Raw genomic sequence first — 17,653 nt, forward strand, 5'->3', positions numbered from 1 at the left:
GGGAGGGAGGGAGAACTAAGCTCCTCTCTATGCCCCCTCCCTCTCCGTACGCCCGCCCCTGGGCGAGCTGGGCTCTTGGGCTATTTAACCCAGGCTGGGCTGCCCGGGGGCACTTCTTCTTTCTGCCCATTGCTCCATCATGGCCCCCAAGAAGGACTTACCCGTGAAGAAGCCCATCGGCCCTCCCGCCCCCAAGCCCCCTCCCAAGCCTGCTCCCAAGACGGCCCCCAAGCCCACGGCAGGAACCTTGGCCAAGGTCCGGGAACTGGCCGCCCACCCACCCACCGTCCCCCCTAAGGCCCAGGGGTCTCCTCTCCAGCACTCCCAGATGGTGGTGAGTGATGGCTGGGGTGGAGGAGGTTGGCTTATGTTGGAGTTGAGATGGAATTGGGGGGAGCAGGAGGGGACTGGGGGGGGCTGGCTCAGGTTGGCAGAAGGATGAGCCCACTGTTGGGTAGGGACTGTCTCTATATGTTGCCAATTTGTACTTCCCAAGCACTTAGTACAGTGCTCTGCACATAGTAAGCGCTCAATAAATACGATTGATGATGATGATGAGGGCAGGGGGATGAAATGGGATGAGGGCCTGGGAGGGCCAGAAGCTGAGAGACTTGGACCATCTCCCCTTCCCTCCTTTCAACCTCTTAGCCTCCCTCAACTCACAGTTATTCCAGACTGTGAGCCCGCTGTTGGGTAGGGACCGTCTCTATATGTTGCCAACTTGTACTTCCCAAGCGCTTAGTACAGTACTCTGCACACAGTAAGCGCTCAATAAATACGATTGAATGAATGGATGAACTGCCACCTCCTCCAATAAACCTTTCTTGACTGATGATCAGCTCCCTGATTTTTCCCGTGCTTATGCATTAAATTACACCCATTGACAGCATGGGTGTGTATTTGCTGAATAACCAGTTTTATTGATTCTGTTTCCATTTCTCGTCAATATTTTCCTGTCTGTCCCAGTAGTGGTAGTAGTAGTATTTTAGTTGTACATATCTATTCTATTTATTTTATTTTGTTAGTATGTTTGGTTTTGTTCTCTGTCTCCCCCTTTTAGACTGTGAGCCCACTGTTGGGTAGGGACTGTCTCTATATGTTGCCAACTTGTACTTCCCAAGCGCTTAGTACAGTGCTCTGCACACAGTAAGTGCTCAATAAATACGATTGATTGATTGATTGATAGTGGGGACCAGAAATTGTGTCTTTTGCCTCTGTTTTACCTCCCAGGGCTTAGTACAGTTCCCCTTCTTCAGTGGGTGCTCAGTACCCTGCTCTTCCCTCAGTGGACATTTAATACAGTGCCCTTCCTTCAGTAGGTGCTTAGTCCGTGCTGTCACTGATGTTGGCACTACTACGCTCTGCCCCAAACCATAGGGATCAGAACTCCTTTCCCACCAACCATCCGCCGGAATTCTTGGGAACGGACTTTCTCTGGGGGGCGGGGGATGGCCTAAGCTCCCGTGCAGAGTGTGTGTGTGTGTTTGTGTGTGGTGTGTATGGGGGTGGGGGGGGTGAGGAGAGAGAGGGATTAGGGTAATTTACACAATGACAGCCAGTGAAGTTGGGAGTAAATTTAGCCTTTGTTCATGCTGGGGGTATGTGAGCCATGCATGGGCAAGGGCAGGGGGAGAGGATAGTGCTGGATTAGCATCTCCCTCTGCTTTCTGGACCCCCAGTCCCTGTCCCCCTCTACCCCCACCCATGCCCCGGCCTAATCCTGAAGTGCCATTATTATTATTATTATTATTATTATTATTTCAGAATGCCCCCAAACCTTCTCCTTCCCCATCCTCTCTCCCCAACCTTCCCACTTATCCCGTTCCGTCTCTTTCTCCCTAGGTACAGTTTAACAAGGACCAGCTGGAGGGTAAGGAGCCCAAATGGCAATGCCCCATACATGGTTGCCCCGACCCCCCATCCCCTTCTTCCTGCCCCTTGAGCTCCCTCCTCGCCACCCCTGAGACACTGTTCTTTCTGCTCCCTCTTTCTCCCCACCCTGGAGCCCGCCAGCCACCACCCCTGAGCCCCCTCTGCACCCCTCTTCCCGGCAGAGTTCAAGGAGGCCTTCCAGCTGTTCGACCGGACCGGGGACGGGAAGATCCTGTACAGCCAGTGTGGGGACGTGATGCGGGCCCTGGGCCAGAACCCCACCAACGCGGAGGTGCTGAAGGTCCTGGGTAACCCCAAGAGGAATGGTGAGATCCTAGGGCCCCCCCGGCCCTACAGATGCACGATGCAGGACCCCCGAGGGGCCAGGATGGGATGGGCAGGGCAGGAGGGGCTCTCGTGTTGTTGGGGGGCACCGCGGGGGGCTGCGGTGACCTCCTCCCGTCCACCCTCCGGCACCCCCCTCGCCGGCAGAGATGAACGTGAAGGTGTTGGACTTCGAGCACTTCCTGCCCATGCTGCTGACCGTGGCCAGGAACAAAGACCAAGGCACCTACGAGGACTACGTGGAAGGGCTGCGGGTGTTCGACAAGGAGGGCAACGGCACCGTCATGGGCGCCGAGATCCGCCATGTCCTCACCACGTTGGGTGAGGTGCCCCTCCCACCCCCAACCTCGTTCCCTGGTCGCTACTACCTACTGAGCCCCTACAGCGTGCAGAGCACTGGACTAAGGTTCTGGAAAGAGTACAGTGCAATAGAGAAGTGCTTGGGAGAGAGCACGATATGATACGATACGATAGAGTTGGTAGACACAATCCACGCCCACAAGGAGCTTGCAGTCTAGAGGAGGTGACAGATATTAAAATGAATATTTACAGATATAAATTTATGAGAAGCAGCGTGGCTCAGTGGAAAGAGCCCGGGCTTTGGAGTCAGAGGTCAGGGGTTCAAATCTTGGCTCCGCCAATTGTCAGCTGTGTGACTTTGGGCAAGTCACTTAACTCCTCTGGGCCTCAGTTACCTCATCTGTAAAATGGAGATTAAGGCTGTGGGCCCCCTGTGGGACAACCTGATCACCCTGTAACCTCCCCAGCGCTTAGAACAGTGCTTTGCACATAGTAAGCGCTTTATAAATGCCATCATCATCATCATCATCATATAAGCTCGTTGTGGGCAGGGGGTGTGTCTGTTTATTGTTGTATTGTTCTCTCCCAAGCGCTTACTACAGTGCTCTGCGCATAGTGCTCAGTGAATACGATTCAGTGGGGCTGAGGGAGGGGTGAATATCAAGTGTTTAAAGGGGAAAGATCCAAGTACATAGGTGACACGAGGGAAAGGGAGTAGGGGAAAAGAGGGCTTAATGGAGGAAGTCCTCGTGGAGGAAATGTGATATTAGGAAGGCTTTAAAGGTGGGGAGAGTGGTGGTGGTCTGTAGGTTATGAAGAGGGAGGAAGTTCCAGGCCAGAGGGAGGATGTGGGCTTAATAAATGCCATCATTATTATTATTATGTGGGCAAATGGGTGATGAGACAGTTGAGATCAAGGTATAGACAGCAGGTTGGTGTTAGAGGACCGAAAGTGAGTGGGCTGGGTCATAACAGGAAATCAGTGAGGTAGGAGGGGCCAAGCTGATCAAACCGCTGTAAAGCTGACACGAGTTTCTGTTCAATACAGAGGTGGACGGGCAACCACTGGAGGCTCTTGAAGAGTGGGGAGACGTGAATGGAGTAGATTTCTAGAAAAATGGTCCAGGCAGCAGGGTGAAGTAAGGACTAGAGAGGGGAGAGACAGGAGGTAAGGAGGTCGGTGAAGAGGCTGATGCAGTAGTCAAGGCAACATATAAGCGCTTGGATATGTGTGGCAGCAGTTTGGGATAGAAAGGAATGGGTGGATTTTAGATATGTTGTCAAGGTAGAACCGACAGGATTTGGTGACAGATTGAACATGTAGGTTGAACGAGAGAGATGAAGATAATGCCCAGGTTATGGGATCGGGAGATGGAGTGGTGTCGTCTACAGTGATGGGAAATACAAGGGGAGGACAGGGTTTGGGTGGGAAAATGTGTGGCAGGTCCTCGTGAGCAGGAAATGGTCCCCAAACTTCTGCTATACTTTGCCAAGTGCTTAGTACAGGGCATTGCCTCCAATGGCTGCTCAGAACATACTGTTGATGGTAATAGTATTTGTTAAGCGCTGTACTAATCGCTTGGGTAGATAAACAGTAAGCAGTTTGGACAGAGCCCGTGTCCGGCCTGAAGCTTAGCACGTACTACATGAGGGTGGGAGAGTAGGGACAGGGTAAAGATTCAGGGGCTGGGGGAAGGGGCTGGGAGTAGGTGAGGTGGCCAGTGGGTAGCAAGGAGGACTTAGTTTTCATCAATCATATTTATTGAGCGCTTACTGTGTGCAGAGCACTGTACTAAGCGCTTGGGAAGTACAAGATGGCAACATATAGAGACAGTCCCTACCCAACAGTGGGCTCACAGTCTAAAAGAGTGGGCTCACAGTCTAAAAGTTTTGATTGTAAATTAGACTGAAAGCTCTCCGAGGGCAGGGAAGGTGTCTTCCAGCCCTGTTGTCTTCTCCCAAGCACTCAGTACAGTCCTCTGCAAGCAGTCATTGCTCAGTAAATACCTTTGGTGGATGGATGGATGGGCGGATTAACGGATGGAATGATTTAATTAGTTCTGGGCCTTTGGGAGCAGGGGAGAGGATGACGGAGGAGGAAGTGGAGACCCTCCTGGGAGGCCATGAAGATGCTAGCGGCTGTATCAACTATGAAGGTGAGCAGGAAGGTGGAGGAAAGGGTGGGGGGCCAGGTGGGGTTGGGGAGAGAGTGGGGGGCACACTGGGAACCCTCACCCTCTCACCTGCCTTCCTGCCTCTTCCTCAGCTTTCGTGAAGCACATCATGGCAGCCTGAGTGACTCCGGGTTAGGGGCTGGAGGCTTGAGGTCCCCCAGGCCCTCCGCTTCCCCAAATGGACCCCCTACCCTCACCCCACAACCCCCTACTGCTGATTTTCCAAGTCTCCATGCTGTTTCCCCCTACGCCCACAGCTTCCTGCATCCTCGCCCCCCACTCCCTCCATCCCTCACTCCCTGTGGTTCAGCCCTTGCAGCTGTTTGGAGAACAGCCTCCCCCTTTTAGACTGTGAGCCCACTGTTGGGTAGGGACCGTCTCTATATGTTACCAACTTGTACTTTCCAAGCGCTTAGTACAGTGCTCTGCACACAGTAAGCGCTCAATAAATACGATTGATTGATTGATTGATTGATTTGGGCAGAAGGGCGGGGCTGGGCTCTGCTGGACGACCTTTATTCCGCCCCCAATCTGGTTTTCAAAATAAAAGTGATGGATCGGGAACTCAGCTGTTTTGTGTCAGGATGGGTGGCCTCCAGGTCTCCTGGTCACCCCCTCCACAGATTTGGTCAGGGAAAAGAGCTTCAGTGGTGAATCGGGGCTGATGAAAAATCCATCCTCGACTCTAACTTCCATCCCTCCTGCTGGAGCGTTAACTCTTCTGCAGATCTCCCTTTCCTTCTTCCTCGTACCTGTTTACTGTGGCATCTGAGAAGCAGCGTGGCTCAGCGGAAAGAGCCCGGGCTTGGGAGCCAGAGACTGTGGGTTCAAATCCCGGCTCTGCCGCTTGTCAGCTGTGTGACTTTGAGCAAGTCACTTAAGTTCTCTGTGCCTCAGTGACCTCATCTGTAAAATGGGGGTGAAGACTGTGAGCCCCACGTGGGACAACCTGATCACCTTGTATCCTCCCCAGCGCTTAGAACAGTGCTTTGCACATAGTAAGCGCTTAACAAATGCCATTATTATTATTATTATTTGTCTCCCCAGCCAGACTGTAAGTTCCTCAAGGACAGGAATTGTGTCTACAAACTCTTAGTTTGCTCTCTCAAATACATAGTATAGAGAAGTTCAGAGAAGCACCGTTGGCCTAGTGGAAAGAGCCCGGGCCTGGGAATCAGAGGACCTGGGTTCTAATTCCGACTCTGCCACTTACCTGCTGTGCACCTTTGGGCAGGTCGTTTCACTTCTCTGTGCCACAGCTCCCTCATCTGCAAAACGGCGATTCCATCCCTGTGCTCCCTCCTAATTAGACTACTCCAGCGCTTAGTACAATCTTGGTACACAGTAAGCACTTACTAAATACCACGGTCATTATTCTTATTACAGGAAAGCAGTATGGCCTAGTGTAAAGAGCTTCATTCTGGGAGTCAAAGGTTGAAATCCCAGCTCTGTGACCGTGGGCAAGTCACTCAACTTCTCCGAGCCTCAGTTTCCTTATCTGTAAAATGGGGATTCAATATCCCTTTTCCCTCTACTTAGACTGTGAGCCCCTGGTGGTCGAGGGACTGTGTCTGTCCTGATGATCTTGTAACTACCCCAGCGCTGTGTACAGGTGCTTGACATAATAATCTCTTAACAAATGCCGCAATTACTCATTATTATTATTGCTCTGCACCCTGAAGGTTTACAGTCAATCCCGTAGCTTGATTATTTTTTTAAAATGGTATTTGTTAAGCACTTACTCTGTGCCAGGTACTTTATTCAGCTCTGGGATAGATACGAGCTCATCGAGTTGGACATAGTCCCTGTCCCACATGAGGCTCACACTCTTAATCAGCGTGGCTCAGTGGAAAGATCACGGGCTTGGGAGTCAGAGGTCATGGGCTCTAATCCCCGCTCTGCCATTTAATAATAATGGCATTTATTAAGCGCTTACTATGTGCAAAGCACTGTTCTAAGCGCTGGGGAGGTTACAAGGTGGTCAGGTTGTCCCACGTGGGGCTCACAGTCTTAATCCCCATTTTACAGATGAGGTAACCGAGGCACAGAGAAGTTAAGTGACTATTTTATCATTTATATAGAGATGGTCCCTACCCAACAGTGGGCTCACAGTCTAGAAGGGGGAGACAGAGAACAAAACAAAACATATTAACAAAATAAAATAAATAGAATAATAATAATAATAATGGCATTTTGTTAAGCGCTTACTATGTGCAAAGCAGTAAGCGCTGGGGGGATACAAAGTGATCAGGTTGTCCCGCGCGGGGCTCACAGTCATCATCCCCATTTTACAGATGAGGTAACTGAGGCTCTGAGAAGTTAAGTGACTTGCCCAAGTCACTTAAATAGACTAGAATAGATATGTACAAGTAAAATAAATGAATGAATGAATGTGGGACAACCTGATCCCCTTGTAGCCCCCAAGCACTTAGAACAGTGCTTTGCACATAGTAAGCGCTTAACAAATACCATATTATTATTATCAATCAATCAATCAATTGTATTTATTGAGTGCTTACTGTGTGCAGAGCACTGTACTAAGCACTTGGGAAGTACAAGTTGGCAACATATACAGACAGTCCCTACCCAACAATCAATCAATCAATCAATCGTATTTATTGAGCGCTTACTGTGTGCAGAGCACTGTACTAAGCGCCTGAGAAGTACAAGATGGCAACATATAGAGACAGTCCCTGCCCAACTGTGGGCTCACAGTCTAAAAGGGGGAGACAGAGAACAAAACCAAACATACTAACAAAATAAAATAAATAGAATAGATATGTACAAGTAAAATAGAGTAATGAATTTGTACAAACATATATACAGGTATTATTATCAATAAATCAATCATATTTATTGAGCGCTTACTGTGTGCAGAGCACTGTACTAAGTGCTTGGGAAGTCCAAGTTGGCAACATATAGAGGCAGTCCCTACCCAACAGTGGGCTCACAGTCTAAAAGGGGGGAGACAGAGAACAAAACCAAACATCTAACAAAGTAAAATAAATAGAATAGATATGTACAAGTAAAATAAATAGAGTAATGAATATGTACAAACATATATACAGGTATTATTATTACCCCACTGTTGGGTAGGCACCGTCTCTCTGTGGAGTCAGAGGTCATGGGTTCAAATCCCGGCTCCGCCAAGTATCAGCTGTGTGACTTTGGGCAAATCACTTAAAATAATAGTAATAATGATGATGGCATTTATTAAGCGCTTACTATGTGCAAAGCACTGTTCTAAGCACTGGGGGGATACAAGGTCATGAGGTTGTCTCACGTGGAGCTCACAGTCTTCATCCCCATTTCACAGATGAGGGAACTGAGGCCCAGAGAAGTGAAGTGACTTGCCCAAAGTCACACAGGTGACAAGGGGCGGAGCCGGGATTTGAACCCACGACCTCTGACTCCAAAGCCCGGGCTCTTTTCCTCTTAACTTCTCTGGGCCTCAGTTCCCTCATCTGTAAAATGGGGATTAAGACTGTGAGCCCCCCGTGGGACAATCTGATCACCTTCTAACCTCCCCAGCGCTTAGAACAGTGCTTGGCACATAGTAAGCGCTTAATAAAATGCCATCATTATTATTATTATTATTACCCCTTAGCTCGGAGGCAGCCCCCGGGAGGGAGGAGGCCACGCCTCCCTTATGAATAATGTGAGCGGGAGAGCCGTTCCGGGGCTCCCACTGGTCCGGGAGGGAAGAGGCCACGCCCCCTCATGAATAATGTGGAAAGGAGAGCCGTTCCGGGGCTCCCACTGGCCCGGGAGGGAGCAAGCCACGCCCCCTCATGAATAATGTGGAAAGGAGAGCCGTTCCGGGGCTCCCACTGGCCCGGGAGGGAGGAGGCCACGCCCCCCTCATGAATAATGCGGGCGGGAGAGCCGTTCCGGGGCTCCCATTGGCCGAGCCGGCGGGTGACGTCACGGCCCCCGGAAGGGCCGGGCCGGAGCGGAGCGTCGAGAGAGAGAGAGGCCATTACAGCGGGAAGGCCCGGAGCGGACGGACGGACGGGAACGGCCAAGATGGTGGGGAGCAAAGGGGTACAGGGCCCGGAGGGAGCGGGAGACGGGGCGGAGGTGGGGCCCAGTTCAACCAACCAACCAATCAATCAATCGTATTTATTGAGCGCCTACTGTGTGCAGAGCACTGGACTAAGCGCTTGGGAAGTTGGCAACATAGAGAGGACGGGCCCTACCCAACAGTGGGCTCACAGTCTGGAAGGCTGGGCCTAGTTGCCCGGATGGAGCCCTGACCCTCCTCTTTCTGCCCCCCCCAGTGCGACTTCACCGAGGACCAGACTGCGGGTGAGTGACCTTTGCCCTCTCCCCGACAGGGATCCCCGCCCGTCTCTTTAATAATAATAATGATGATGATGATGGCATTTATTAAGCGCTTACTATGGGCCAAGCACTGTTCTAAGCAGTGTGCGCGCCTCTCACCCCACCGAGCCCCAGGCCCCTGCTCTTCCTTCCTTCCTTCAGTCGCATTTATTGAGCGCTTACTGTGTGCAGAGTGCTGTACTAAGCGCCTTGCCCTGAGGCTGCCTCTCTCCTCCCCACTCATTCATTCATTCGGTCGTATTTATTGAGCGCTTACTGGACTAAGCGGTTGGGAAGTACAAGTTCCCTTCTAGCCTGCGAGCCCACTGTTGGGTAGGGACCGTCTCCATCTGTTGCCCCAAGCGCTTAGCACACAGTAAGCGCTCAATAAACACGACTGAATGAGTGAAGTTGGCAACGTATAGAGACGGACCCCGCCCAACAGTGGGCTCACACTGGTTGTCCTCCTTCCTCTTCCTCCCCTTCCTCTTCAGATCTGAGCCCAGGCCCCCGGGTGAGTCTCTGGGTGGACGGGGGCGACCCCCCCCACACCCATCCTTAACCCCGGTCTTGGTGTTTGCGTGTGCCGTGATGCCAAGGGCATCCCTCCCACCCCCTGCTCCTTTTTCCCCCTTCTCTAACCAGCTTCCGGCCTGCTTCCCCTCCCCACCGGCTCCCCGGGTGGTAGCTTGGCATCGGATTTGGGTCAGGGGGGGCGGTTTGTGCCCGCTGAGGGCCGGGGATGACGGGCAGGAGGACACCGTGGTAGAGGGGGATACCCCCTGGGGGGTTGGCACCTTGGAGAGTCGGCCATCCGTGCCACCTTCTCATAAGGGCATCGCTCCCGCTTCCTTATAAGGCCACAAACCCGGGAGGTTGGGCGGGCGTTGTTCCCAAACATTCCTGTCGGTGGGAGCCCGGAAGGGAGGGGCGGGAACCGGGAAAGCCATGGGACCCTCCTTGATGGGGAGGGGAGGCGGGAAGGAGGAAGAAGTGGAGCCCGAATGGGGAAGGGCAGGCCTCGACCAGCTGAGGGTCGGGTCTTTTCCACGGAGAGGGACCCCCCGAACCCCCCTGAGCGCCCCCCGCACCCCTCTCCCTTGGCAGAGTTCAAGGAGGCCTTCCAGCTCTTCGACCGGACCGGGGACGGGAAGATCCTGTACAGCCAGTGTGGGGACGTGATGCGGGCCCTGGGCCAGAACCCCACCAACGCGGAGGTGCTGAAGGTCCTGGGTAACCCCAAGAGTGACGGTGAGCCCCCCGGGACCCCCGTGGGGCGGGATGGGGTGAATGGGTGCAGCAGGAGGTAGACAGCGTGAGAGGGGACCGCCGGAGGCCGCGGTGACCCCCTCCACCACCCCGCCTCGCCCGCAGAGATGAACGTGAAGGTGTTGGACTTCGAGCACTTCCTGCCCATGCTGCAGACCGTGGCCAAGAACAAGGACCAGGGCACCTACGAGGACTACGTGGAAGGGCTGCGGGTGTTCGACAAGGAGGGCAACGGCACCGTCATGGGCGCCGAGATCCGCCACGTCCTCATCACGTTGGGTGAGTCACTGCTACCCACTGAGCGCCTACTGTGTGCGGGTGAGCGCTGGGAGAATTAGGCTAGTGAAGACACTCAGCCCTCACTCTGGAGGGCGGGACGCCAGAGAAGCAGTGAGGCCTAGTTAATGGAGCGTGGGCCAGGGAGTGAGAAGGACCTGGGTTCGAATCCCGTCTCTGCTAAGTAACCTTGGGCAAGTCACCTAACTTCTAAGGGCCTCGGTCGCCTCATCTGTAAAATGGAGATAAAGTCCGTGAGCCCCGTGCAGGGCAGGGACTGTGTCCAGTCTGATTAACTTGTATCTACTCAGTGCTTAGAATAGTGTTTGGCCCATAGTAAGCGCCTAACAAATGCCGTAATTATTATAACCAGCCCAGGCAAGCACGGAGGGGGACGGAGAGGAGGGTGGTTTAAGTAGTAACCCCCCCGCCCCCCAATCTAGACTGTGAGCTCATGGTGGGAAGGGAATGTCACTGTTTATTTGGTGTATTGTACTTTCCCAAGCACTTAGTACAGTGCTCTGCATCATCATCAATCGTATTTATTGAGCGCTTACTGCGTGCAGAGCACTGTACTAAGCGCTTGGGAAGTACAAATTGGCATCATATAGAGACAGTCCCTACCCAACAGTGGGCTCACAGTCTAAAAGGGGGAGACAGAGAACAAAACCATACTAACAAAATAAAATAGAATAGATATGTACAAGTAAAATAGAGTAATAAATATGTACAAACATATACATATATACAGGTGCTGTGGGGAAGGGAAGGAGGTAAGCACTTACTCTGCACTCAGTAAGTGCTTAATAAATACGATTGAATGAATGAATAGTAAGGAACACCCTAGGCCCAAAGCGCTCCATCCATAGGGGTGGAAGGGAGCGTTTTGTCCTGGGGTCCGCGGACCCCTGGGAATCCCTCCCGTTCCCCTCCACCAGGTGAGAAGATGACAGAGGAGGAAGTGGAAGTGCTTGTGGCCGGACACGAGGACAGCAATGGCTGCATCAATTACGAAGGTGAGTTGGGGGGCTGGGGGCTGGCCCAAGGGGGAGACTGGTGTAGACACAGGAAAGGGGCTCCCCTGCCCCAGTGTCCCTGTCCGGTGTCCTGTCTTGTGGGCTTGATGGTCGATGTCTTCCTTCTGCAGCATTTGTGAGACATATCCTGTCGGGGTGACGGCCCCCCCCGGGGCGGGTACGGCTCCTCTCGGCCTCTCCCCCTTCCCCGACCGTGCCTTCCGTCCGTCCTCAGTCCCCCCTCTCTGCATGTCTCTGCATGGAGCTGACATGGGGGAGGGGAGGGCAGCTGGGCCGGAGCCCTGCCCGGGGCTGGTGGGGTGGTTGCTTGTGGGCCCTGTTGTCCCCGAGTTGTGTTGTCCCCCCCGTCCCCCCGCCCCCATATTGGCTGGCTGTAGTTGTAGATGGGAGAGGGCTGAGCTGGGCAGGGGGTTGAGGGTGCGGGGCTGGGGAAGGTCTCTGGCTTCAGGGGTCCCCCCGGGGCCAAGGTGGGACTTTAGTCACTGCCCCACCTTGGTGGTCTGGGGTCCCCCAGCCCTCCTGAAGCCTGTCTCCTCTCTTCGCAGAGCTAGTGCGGATGGTGCTGAATGGTTGAAGTTTCCCCCTCCCACCTGCCCCCTGCCCCCGTTCTCGCCCCCCATCCCGGTTCAGGGCTGGCGGCCAGGTGCTTGGACTCTGGGCCTGTGCTCTGCTCCTGGGTGAGATGTGTTCTCCACTCCACCTCCGCCCCACTTCCCCACCACCCAACCAGACCCCACCACGCCTCACACCCTTGACTTATTGCTTTCGTTAAATAAACTCCCTTGGCCCATCCCCGGCTCCCGTCTGTCCTTTTGGCCAGGGTGGCATCAGAGGGCGGTGGAAAGGCGGTCAGCTTATCTTAGCTTCGCTGCCCCGGCCCGACCCCACCCCCTTCTCCCCTTCACATCTCCTAATGAGGGCCTGGTGGGGGGAAGAGCAGTGTTTTGGGGTGGGGGTCTTTCTCCCACCCTTGGGGGCTGAAAATGGCCCTAGGGAGAGAGGAGCTCCCCCCCCAAGTATGTGGGGGCAGTGGTCATCTCTGCCCCCAGAGAGGACACCAGCCACAGGAGCAAACAAAGCAAATTTATAAAAAAAAAAAAGGAAAATGTACAGACAACTGAGGTGGGAAGGAGCTGTGGGAGCAGGGGTGAGGGTGGGGGGGACTGGGAAACAGGAAGGGTCACAAGGGTTACTAGGGTCACAAGAGGGAGGCCTTAAGTGCTTCTTTATTTTTCCATTTAAAAAACCTTTTTTCCTTTTTCCATCATCTGCGCCCCCTCCCTTCCCCTGCCCAGGGAAATCACTCTCACTCCCCTCCCCACCGCCCCCCCCCGGCCCAACCCCCAGCTCAGAGGGCACCAGCCCCCACGAACACGCTTCTCCACAGATATATACACACACGCACGCGCGTGCGCACACGCACACATACACACAAAGCAGCTGACTTTAAAAACGAACAAACACAAAATGGACATTTAGAGTCTGTAGGACAGCCCGGGAGGGATCTACCCCACTGGTGTGTGTGTGGGGGGGAGGCTAAAACAGCAATAGGAGCTGGGGGAGGCGGCAGCAGCAGCAGCGACAGCAGGTAGAGGGAGAGAGACAGGGACACCCCCCCTCCCCACCCGCCCCCCAAAACTGGGGCTTCCCCACCCGCTCTGTTCTCCCTACGGGGAAGTGGGTGGGCAGGCTAAGGCTCTGCTCAGGGCTCGGAAGTGATTTCTTTTTTTTAAAAAGAGGGCAGAGTGGGGTGAGGGGTTTGGGAGAAGGCGGAGGGGGGCAGGCGGGCGGTGGTCAGTACCCCGTGTGAAGAGCCGCCACCTCCTGCCAGCCACCACGGCCCAGGGCTTCGGCCACCTCCGCGTCCCCTCGCGCCGCCGTCACCAGTGCAGCGGCTGGGACGGGGTGGGGGGGTCTCGCCCCCCAGAGTGACCCGCTGCCCGCCCTGCGGCCGGGGGAGGGTGGTGGGGTGGAGCTCCGTCCTCAGGGGCGGCCCCGAAGCCGCGACGAGGGCGGTGGCGGCCGTCCGGACGTCCTCACTGGGCGGGCAGCACTGGCGGGACCGGGCCGGGGCTGGGGGCCGTGGGGTCCTGGGGCAGGGACGTGCCCGGATCTGCGGAGAGGAAGGGGTGAGGGCGGGCGTGAGCGAGGGGTGGGGATGCCCCCCGTGGGCCGGGGCGGGCAGCGAGGGGCCGGGCCAGGGCCGCAGGTGGGTGCGTTGGAGGGGGTGGCGGGGGCTGCGGAGTAACGGGAAATGAGGCCTTGGGGGCGGGAAGACCACGTGCCACCGGAGCCGCCGGTGTCAGGGGGCCGCACTGGGAGCGGAGGGTCCTCCCCAACCCCAGCGCCCACGGGGGACTCCGAGATTCCCAGAGTCGGGAATGCGGGAGCCCCGGGGCCTCCCCCTAGCCCCTGCCCGCCCCCCGCCCCCCCACCCGGGCTCGGCTCACCTGGCAGCGGGCCCGGGCCGGGCAGGAGGCTGCCCTGCACGGCCGCCACGATGGTGGGGCTGTGGGTGGCGGCGGACCCCGGCCCCAGGGGGAAGGAGGTGGCGGCGGCGGCGGCGGACACAGAGGAGGAGGAGGAGGAGGAGGAGGCGGCGGCGGGGGGCGGGGGGAGCGGGGGCAGGGTGCCCGCGGCGAATGGTAGGTGGTGCCCATGCAGGTTAGGGTGAGGAGGGAGGTGAAGGCTGATGGAGTCGGCTAGGCTACTGAAGGGGACGGATGGAGGAGGCGGAGGCGGCGGCGGTGGTGGTGGTGGTGGTGGCGGCGGCGGCGGCGGCGGCATGCCGTAGGGCAAAGCCAAAGGAGTGTTACCGGCCATGCTGGGGTGCCCGCTGCCCGGCGTGGCCCCTGGTATCATCGTGGGAGGAGTTTGCTGGCTGGGGAACTGGGAGGGGCCTGTTGGGAAGGCAGGGAGAGCAGTCCAGAGGAAGAGGAGGAGGAGGAAGAGAACGTTACGGCTTCCCTCTGCCCCAACAGACCCTTCCTCCCACTCACTAATAACTCTAATGATCATAATTGTGGCCTCCGTTAAGTGCTTACTATGTGCCAAGCATTGGTCTAAGGCTATGTCCATCCACCCTGATGAACTGGTATCGACCCCAGTGCTCAGAACCACGCTTGGCACAAAGTGCTGAACAAATACCATTACTATTCTAAGCGCTGGGGTAGATACAAGGTAATCAGGTTGGAAGCAGTCCGTGTCCCACATGGGGAGGCTCCCACTCTTAATCCCCATTTTACAGATGAGGTAACGGGCGCGGAGAATAATAATAATTATGTTATTTGCTAAGCGCTCGCTATGTGCCAGGCACTGTAATAATAATAATAATAATAATGGCATTTGTTAAGCGCTTACTATGTGCAAAGCACTGTTCTAAGCGCTGGAGGGGGATACAAGGTGATCAGGTTGTCCCACGGTGGGCTCACAGTCTTAATCCCCATTTTACAGATGAGGGAACTGAGGCCCAGAGGAGCCCACTGTTGGGTAGGGACTGTCTCTATATGTTGCCAATTTGTGCTTCCCAAGCGCTTAGTACAGTGCTCTGCACATAGTAAGCGCTCAATACGATTGATTGATTAAGTGACTAGCCCAGAGTCACAGCTGACAACTGGCAGAGCCAGGATTTGAACCCATGATCTCCGGCTCCAAAGCCCGGGCTCTTTTCCCCTAAGCCACGCTGCTTCTCTATTATTTATTCTCTATTATTCTCTATTTATGAAGCGCTTACTATGTGCCAAGCACTGTTCTGAGCGCTGGGGAGGTTACAAGGAGATCAGGTACGGAGCGCCGGGGTGAATACAAGCCAATGGGGTTGGATGCAGTCCCTGTCCCACGTGGGGTTCACAACCTCCGTCCCCATTTTACAGATGAGGGAACCGAGGCACAAGGAACTCAAGTGACTTGCCCAAGGGCACGGAGCGGACAAGTGGCGGAGCCGGCATTAGAACCCACATCCTCTTGATTCCTTAAGCCCGGGGTCTTGCCGCTAGGCCCGGCTGTTTCCCGCTATGCTGGCCCCCCCGAGATGTCCTTTTAGACTGTGAGCCCACTGTTGGGTAGGGACTGTCTCTATGTGTTGCCAATTTGTACTTCCCAAGCGCTTAGTCCAGTGCTCTGCACATAGTAAGCGCTCAATAAATACGATTGATTGATTGCTTGATGTCCTGTCTGTGGGAAGGGGGGGTGGAGAGGGCAGTGAAGGAAGGATAGGAGCCCAGTCTTTTAGACTATGAGCCCACTGTTGGGTAGGGACTGTCTCTAGATATTGCCAATTTGTACTTCCCAAGCGCTTAGTACAGTGCTCTGCACATAGTAAGCGCTCAATAAATACGATTGATTGATTGATTGATTGATAGGATGGCCCACTGTTGGTCCTTCTCTACTGCGTTCCCCTAAGTGCCCGGTCCAGTGACCGCCCCCAGGCCGGACCCCAGACAGGGCACGGAGCGCGGAGCGGAGCCTACTCACCGTGGGGTCCGGCGGGGGGTGCGCCCGACGACGGGGTGGTCCCGGCCTGGGGAGCTCCGGCGGGCGGGGGCGGCGGCGGCGGCGGCTGCTGCCCGACGACCGTGCCCGCCTGCCCCACCTGCTCGGCGGGGGCCGGGCCGCCGGCCCCCACGGGGCTCGGGGCCACGGAGGGCGCAGCCGCCGCAGCCAGCGGGTGGCCGGCGGGCGGGCCGGGGGGCGGCGGCGGTGGCCGGGACGGGCTGGGAGCCGGGGGGCAGGGGCGGCGGCGGGGGCGGGGGCGGCGGCGGGGGCTGCTGCTGCTGCTGGTGCAGCTGCTGGAAGTGCTGCTGGCGCGCTCGCATCTCCGCGTACTTGAGCTGCTCCATGTGGAAGGCCTGCCTGTCCGCCAGCAGCTGCTGCCGCTGGTACTCCAGCTGCCGACACCCCGCCCCACCGGCCCCCGCGTCACCGGGGCCGCCCCACCTGGGACCCCTCCCCTCCCCGCCCACGGATCCATCCATCTCTTGGACCCCGGGTTTGTCCAGAACCACCCCCCGGGGTCCACCCTCTCCATCCTCCTCGCTGTAAGTTACTCTAGCAGCCGGAAGCTCGAGGGAAGACGGCGTGGCTACTGACTCCGCTACCTCTCCCAAGCGCTCAGTACAGCGCTCTGCACAGCGTGGGTGCTCGGTACACGCCACCGATGGATTGATCTTTTGGGTCCTGGGTTTGTCCAGATCTTACCACCTGATCAGGGCAACCTGATCACCTTGCAACCTCCCCAGCACTTAGAACAGTGCTTTGCACATAGTAAGCGCTTAATACATGCCATCATTATTATCATTACCATTTCAGGACCCCCGACTCGAGGCCGTCTTCACCTCTCTCCACCCGCCCTGGCCTCCGGCTGCCTCAACTGCCCCGGTGCCCACTGCGGGCACCCCAAGCGGCCCGGCTGCCCCTGGCCCAGGTACTCACGGCCTCCCGCTCCCGGTCCATGATGGTCTCCAGCTCCTCAAAGTGCCTCAGCTTGATCTCCAGCTTCTTCATCTGGGTCTCCACCAGCAGAGCCACCAGGGACTTGATCTTCCGTTCTTCCACCGCGGCCAGGTGCTGGGGACAGACGGCCGCGGGAGATCAGGGCCGGCCGAGAGGCACCAGGCCGAGTTTGGGGAGCCACAACTGGAGGGGAACTCGAGGTCTGGAAGGGGGCTGGGAGCCTCGGGCGGGGTGGCTGCTCACCCGTCCTCCCCTCGGGGCGGTGGAGGAAGCCAGCGTGCTGCCGGTCGCAGCAGGAGGGATCGAAGCCAGACCTTGGGAAGGAGGGCAAGGACTGCCAGGGCCCCCCACTTCGGCGATCCGGGGAGGGGTGGTCCCGGGGAACCAACCTTGGCCTTGACGGCGGCGGCGGCCAGGGCAGCCGCCGCCGCTGTGGACAGATTCCCTTCGCCGATGTCCCGCTCCACCTTGGTCTTCCTCTCACCCTCGGCCTCCACCACCTCCTTCAACGCCTCCTCCTCTTGGCCCTCCTTGGGCTCCTTCTCGGACTCGGCTGCCAGGGGAGGCCGGGTCTGAGCGGGCCGCCCTCGTGCCAGGGTTAAAGGT

The 17,653-nt window shown here is 56.3% G+C and overlaps 3 protein-coding genes across 5 annotated transcripts in view; 2 read left to right on the forward strand and 1 right to left on the reverse strand.

Annotated features, from left to right (window-relative positions):
- Nucleotides 1–139: 139 nt before the first annotated feature.
- On the forward strand, nucleotides 140–5,099 carry LOC119933362 (myosin light polypeptide 6-like). Its single transcript, XM_038752842.1, has 6 exons — nucleotides 140–334; nucleotides 1,843–1,870; nucleotides 2,055–2,198; nucleotides 2,365–2,538; nucleotides 4,596–4,673; nucleotides 4,784–5,099. The coding sequence occupies exons 1-6, from the start codon at nucleotides 140–142 to the stop codon at nucleotides 4,810–4,812; spliced, it is 648 nt and encodes a 215-aa protein (XP_038608770.1). The 3' UTR covers nucleotides 4,813–5,099.
- Nucleotides 5,100–8,631: 3,532 nt separating this feature from the next.
- Nucleotides 8,632–12,386, forward strand: LOC119933118 (myosin light polypeptide 6). 3 transcript variants are annotated; one of them, XM_038752414.1, is made up of 7 exons: nucleotides 8,703–8,735; nucleotides 8,972–8,999; nucleotides 10,122–10,265; nucleotides 10,389–10,562; nucleotides 11,498–11,575; nucleotides 11,707–11,753; nucleotides 12,142–12,386. In XM_038752414.1, exons 1-6 carry the CDS (start codon nucleotides 8,718–8,720, stop codon nucleotides 11,733–11,735), a joined length of 471 nt encoding a protein of 156 aa, XP_038608342.1. In that variant the 5' UTR covers nucleotides 8,703–8,717; the 3' UTR covers nucleotides 11,736–11,753; nucleotides 12,142–12,386. The 3 variants fall into 3 exon arrangements, with proteins under 3 accessions (XP_038608343.1, XP_038608342.1, XP_038608341.1); XM_038752415.1 differs by lacking the exon at nucleotides 11,707–11,753 and having other exon boundaries at nucleotides 8,632–8,720; XM_038752413.1 differs by lacking the exon at nucleotides 11,707–11,753.
- Nucleotides 12,387–13,231: 845 nt separating this feature from the next.
- SMARCC2 (SWI/SNF related, matrix associated, actin dependent regulator of chromatin subfamily c member 2) overlaps nucleotides 13,232–17,653 on the reverse strand; it is a 28,227-nt gene continuing 23,805 nt past the window's right edge. The window contains 6 exon segments of the mRNA XM_038752486.1: nucleotides 13,232–13,709; nucleotides 14,047–14,496; nucleotides 16,070–16,280; nucleotides 16,282–16,482; nucleotides 17,027–17,161; nucleotides 17,437–17,600. Coding sequence (XP_038608414.1) covers nucleotides 13,633–13,709; nucleotides 14,047–14,496; nucleotides 16,070–16,280; nucleotides 16,282–16,482; nucleotides 17,027–17,161; nucleotides 17,437–17,600 — 1,238 coding nt within the window. The 3' untranslated portion in view covers nucleotides 13,232–13,632.

Source organism: Tachyglossus aculeatus, chromosome 10 (assembly GCF_015852505.1).
Source record: "Tachyglossus aculeatus isolate mTacAcu1 chromosome 10, mTacAcu1.pri, whole genome shotgun sequence".
In the NCBI taxonomy this organism is placed as follows: Eukaryota; Metazoa; Chordata; class Mammalia; order Monotremata; family Tachyglossidae; genus Tachyglossus; species Tachyglossus aculeatus.

What these genes read in the sequence shown, in the direction of transcription:
- LOC119933362 (XM_038752842.1), top strand. Translation starts at nt 140, where the DNA reads ATGGCCCCCAAGAAGGACTTACCCGTGAAGAAGCCCATCGGCCCTCCC. An exon ending in CCATGTCCTCACCACGTTGG is followed by an intron (nt 2,539 to 4,595) that starts GTGAGGTGCCCC and finishes CTTTGGGAGCAG; the next exon opens with GGGAGAGGATGACGGAGGAG. An exon ending in CGGCTGTATCAACTATGAAG is followed by an intron (nt 4,674 to 4,783) that starts GTGAGCAGGAAG and finishes CCTCTTCCTCAG; the next exon opens with CTTTCGTGAAGCACATCATG.
- LOC119933118 (XM_038752414.1), top strand. An exon ending in CACCGAGGACCAGACTGCGG is followed by an intron (nt 9,000 to 10,121) that starts GTGAGTGACCTT and finishes CTCCCTTGGCAG; the next exon opens with AGTTCAAGGAGGCCTTCCAG. An exon ending in TGGCTGCATCAATTACGAAG is followed by an intron (nt 11,576 to 11,706) that starts GTGAGTTGGGGG and finishes TTCCTTCTGCAG; the next exon opens with CATTTGTGAGACATATCCTG.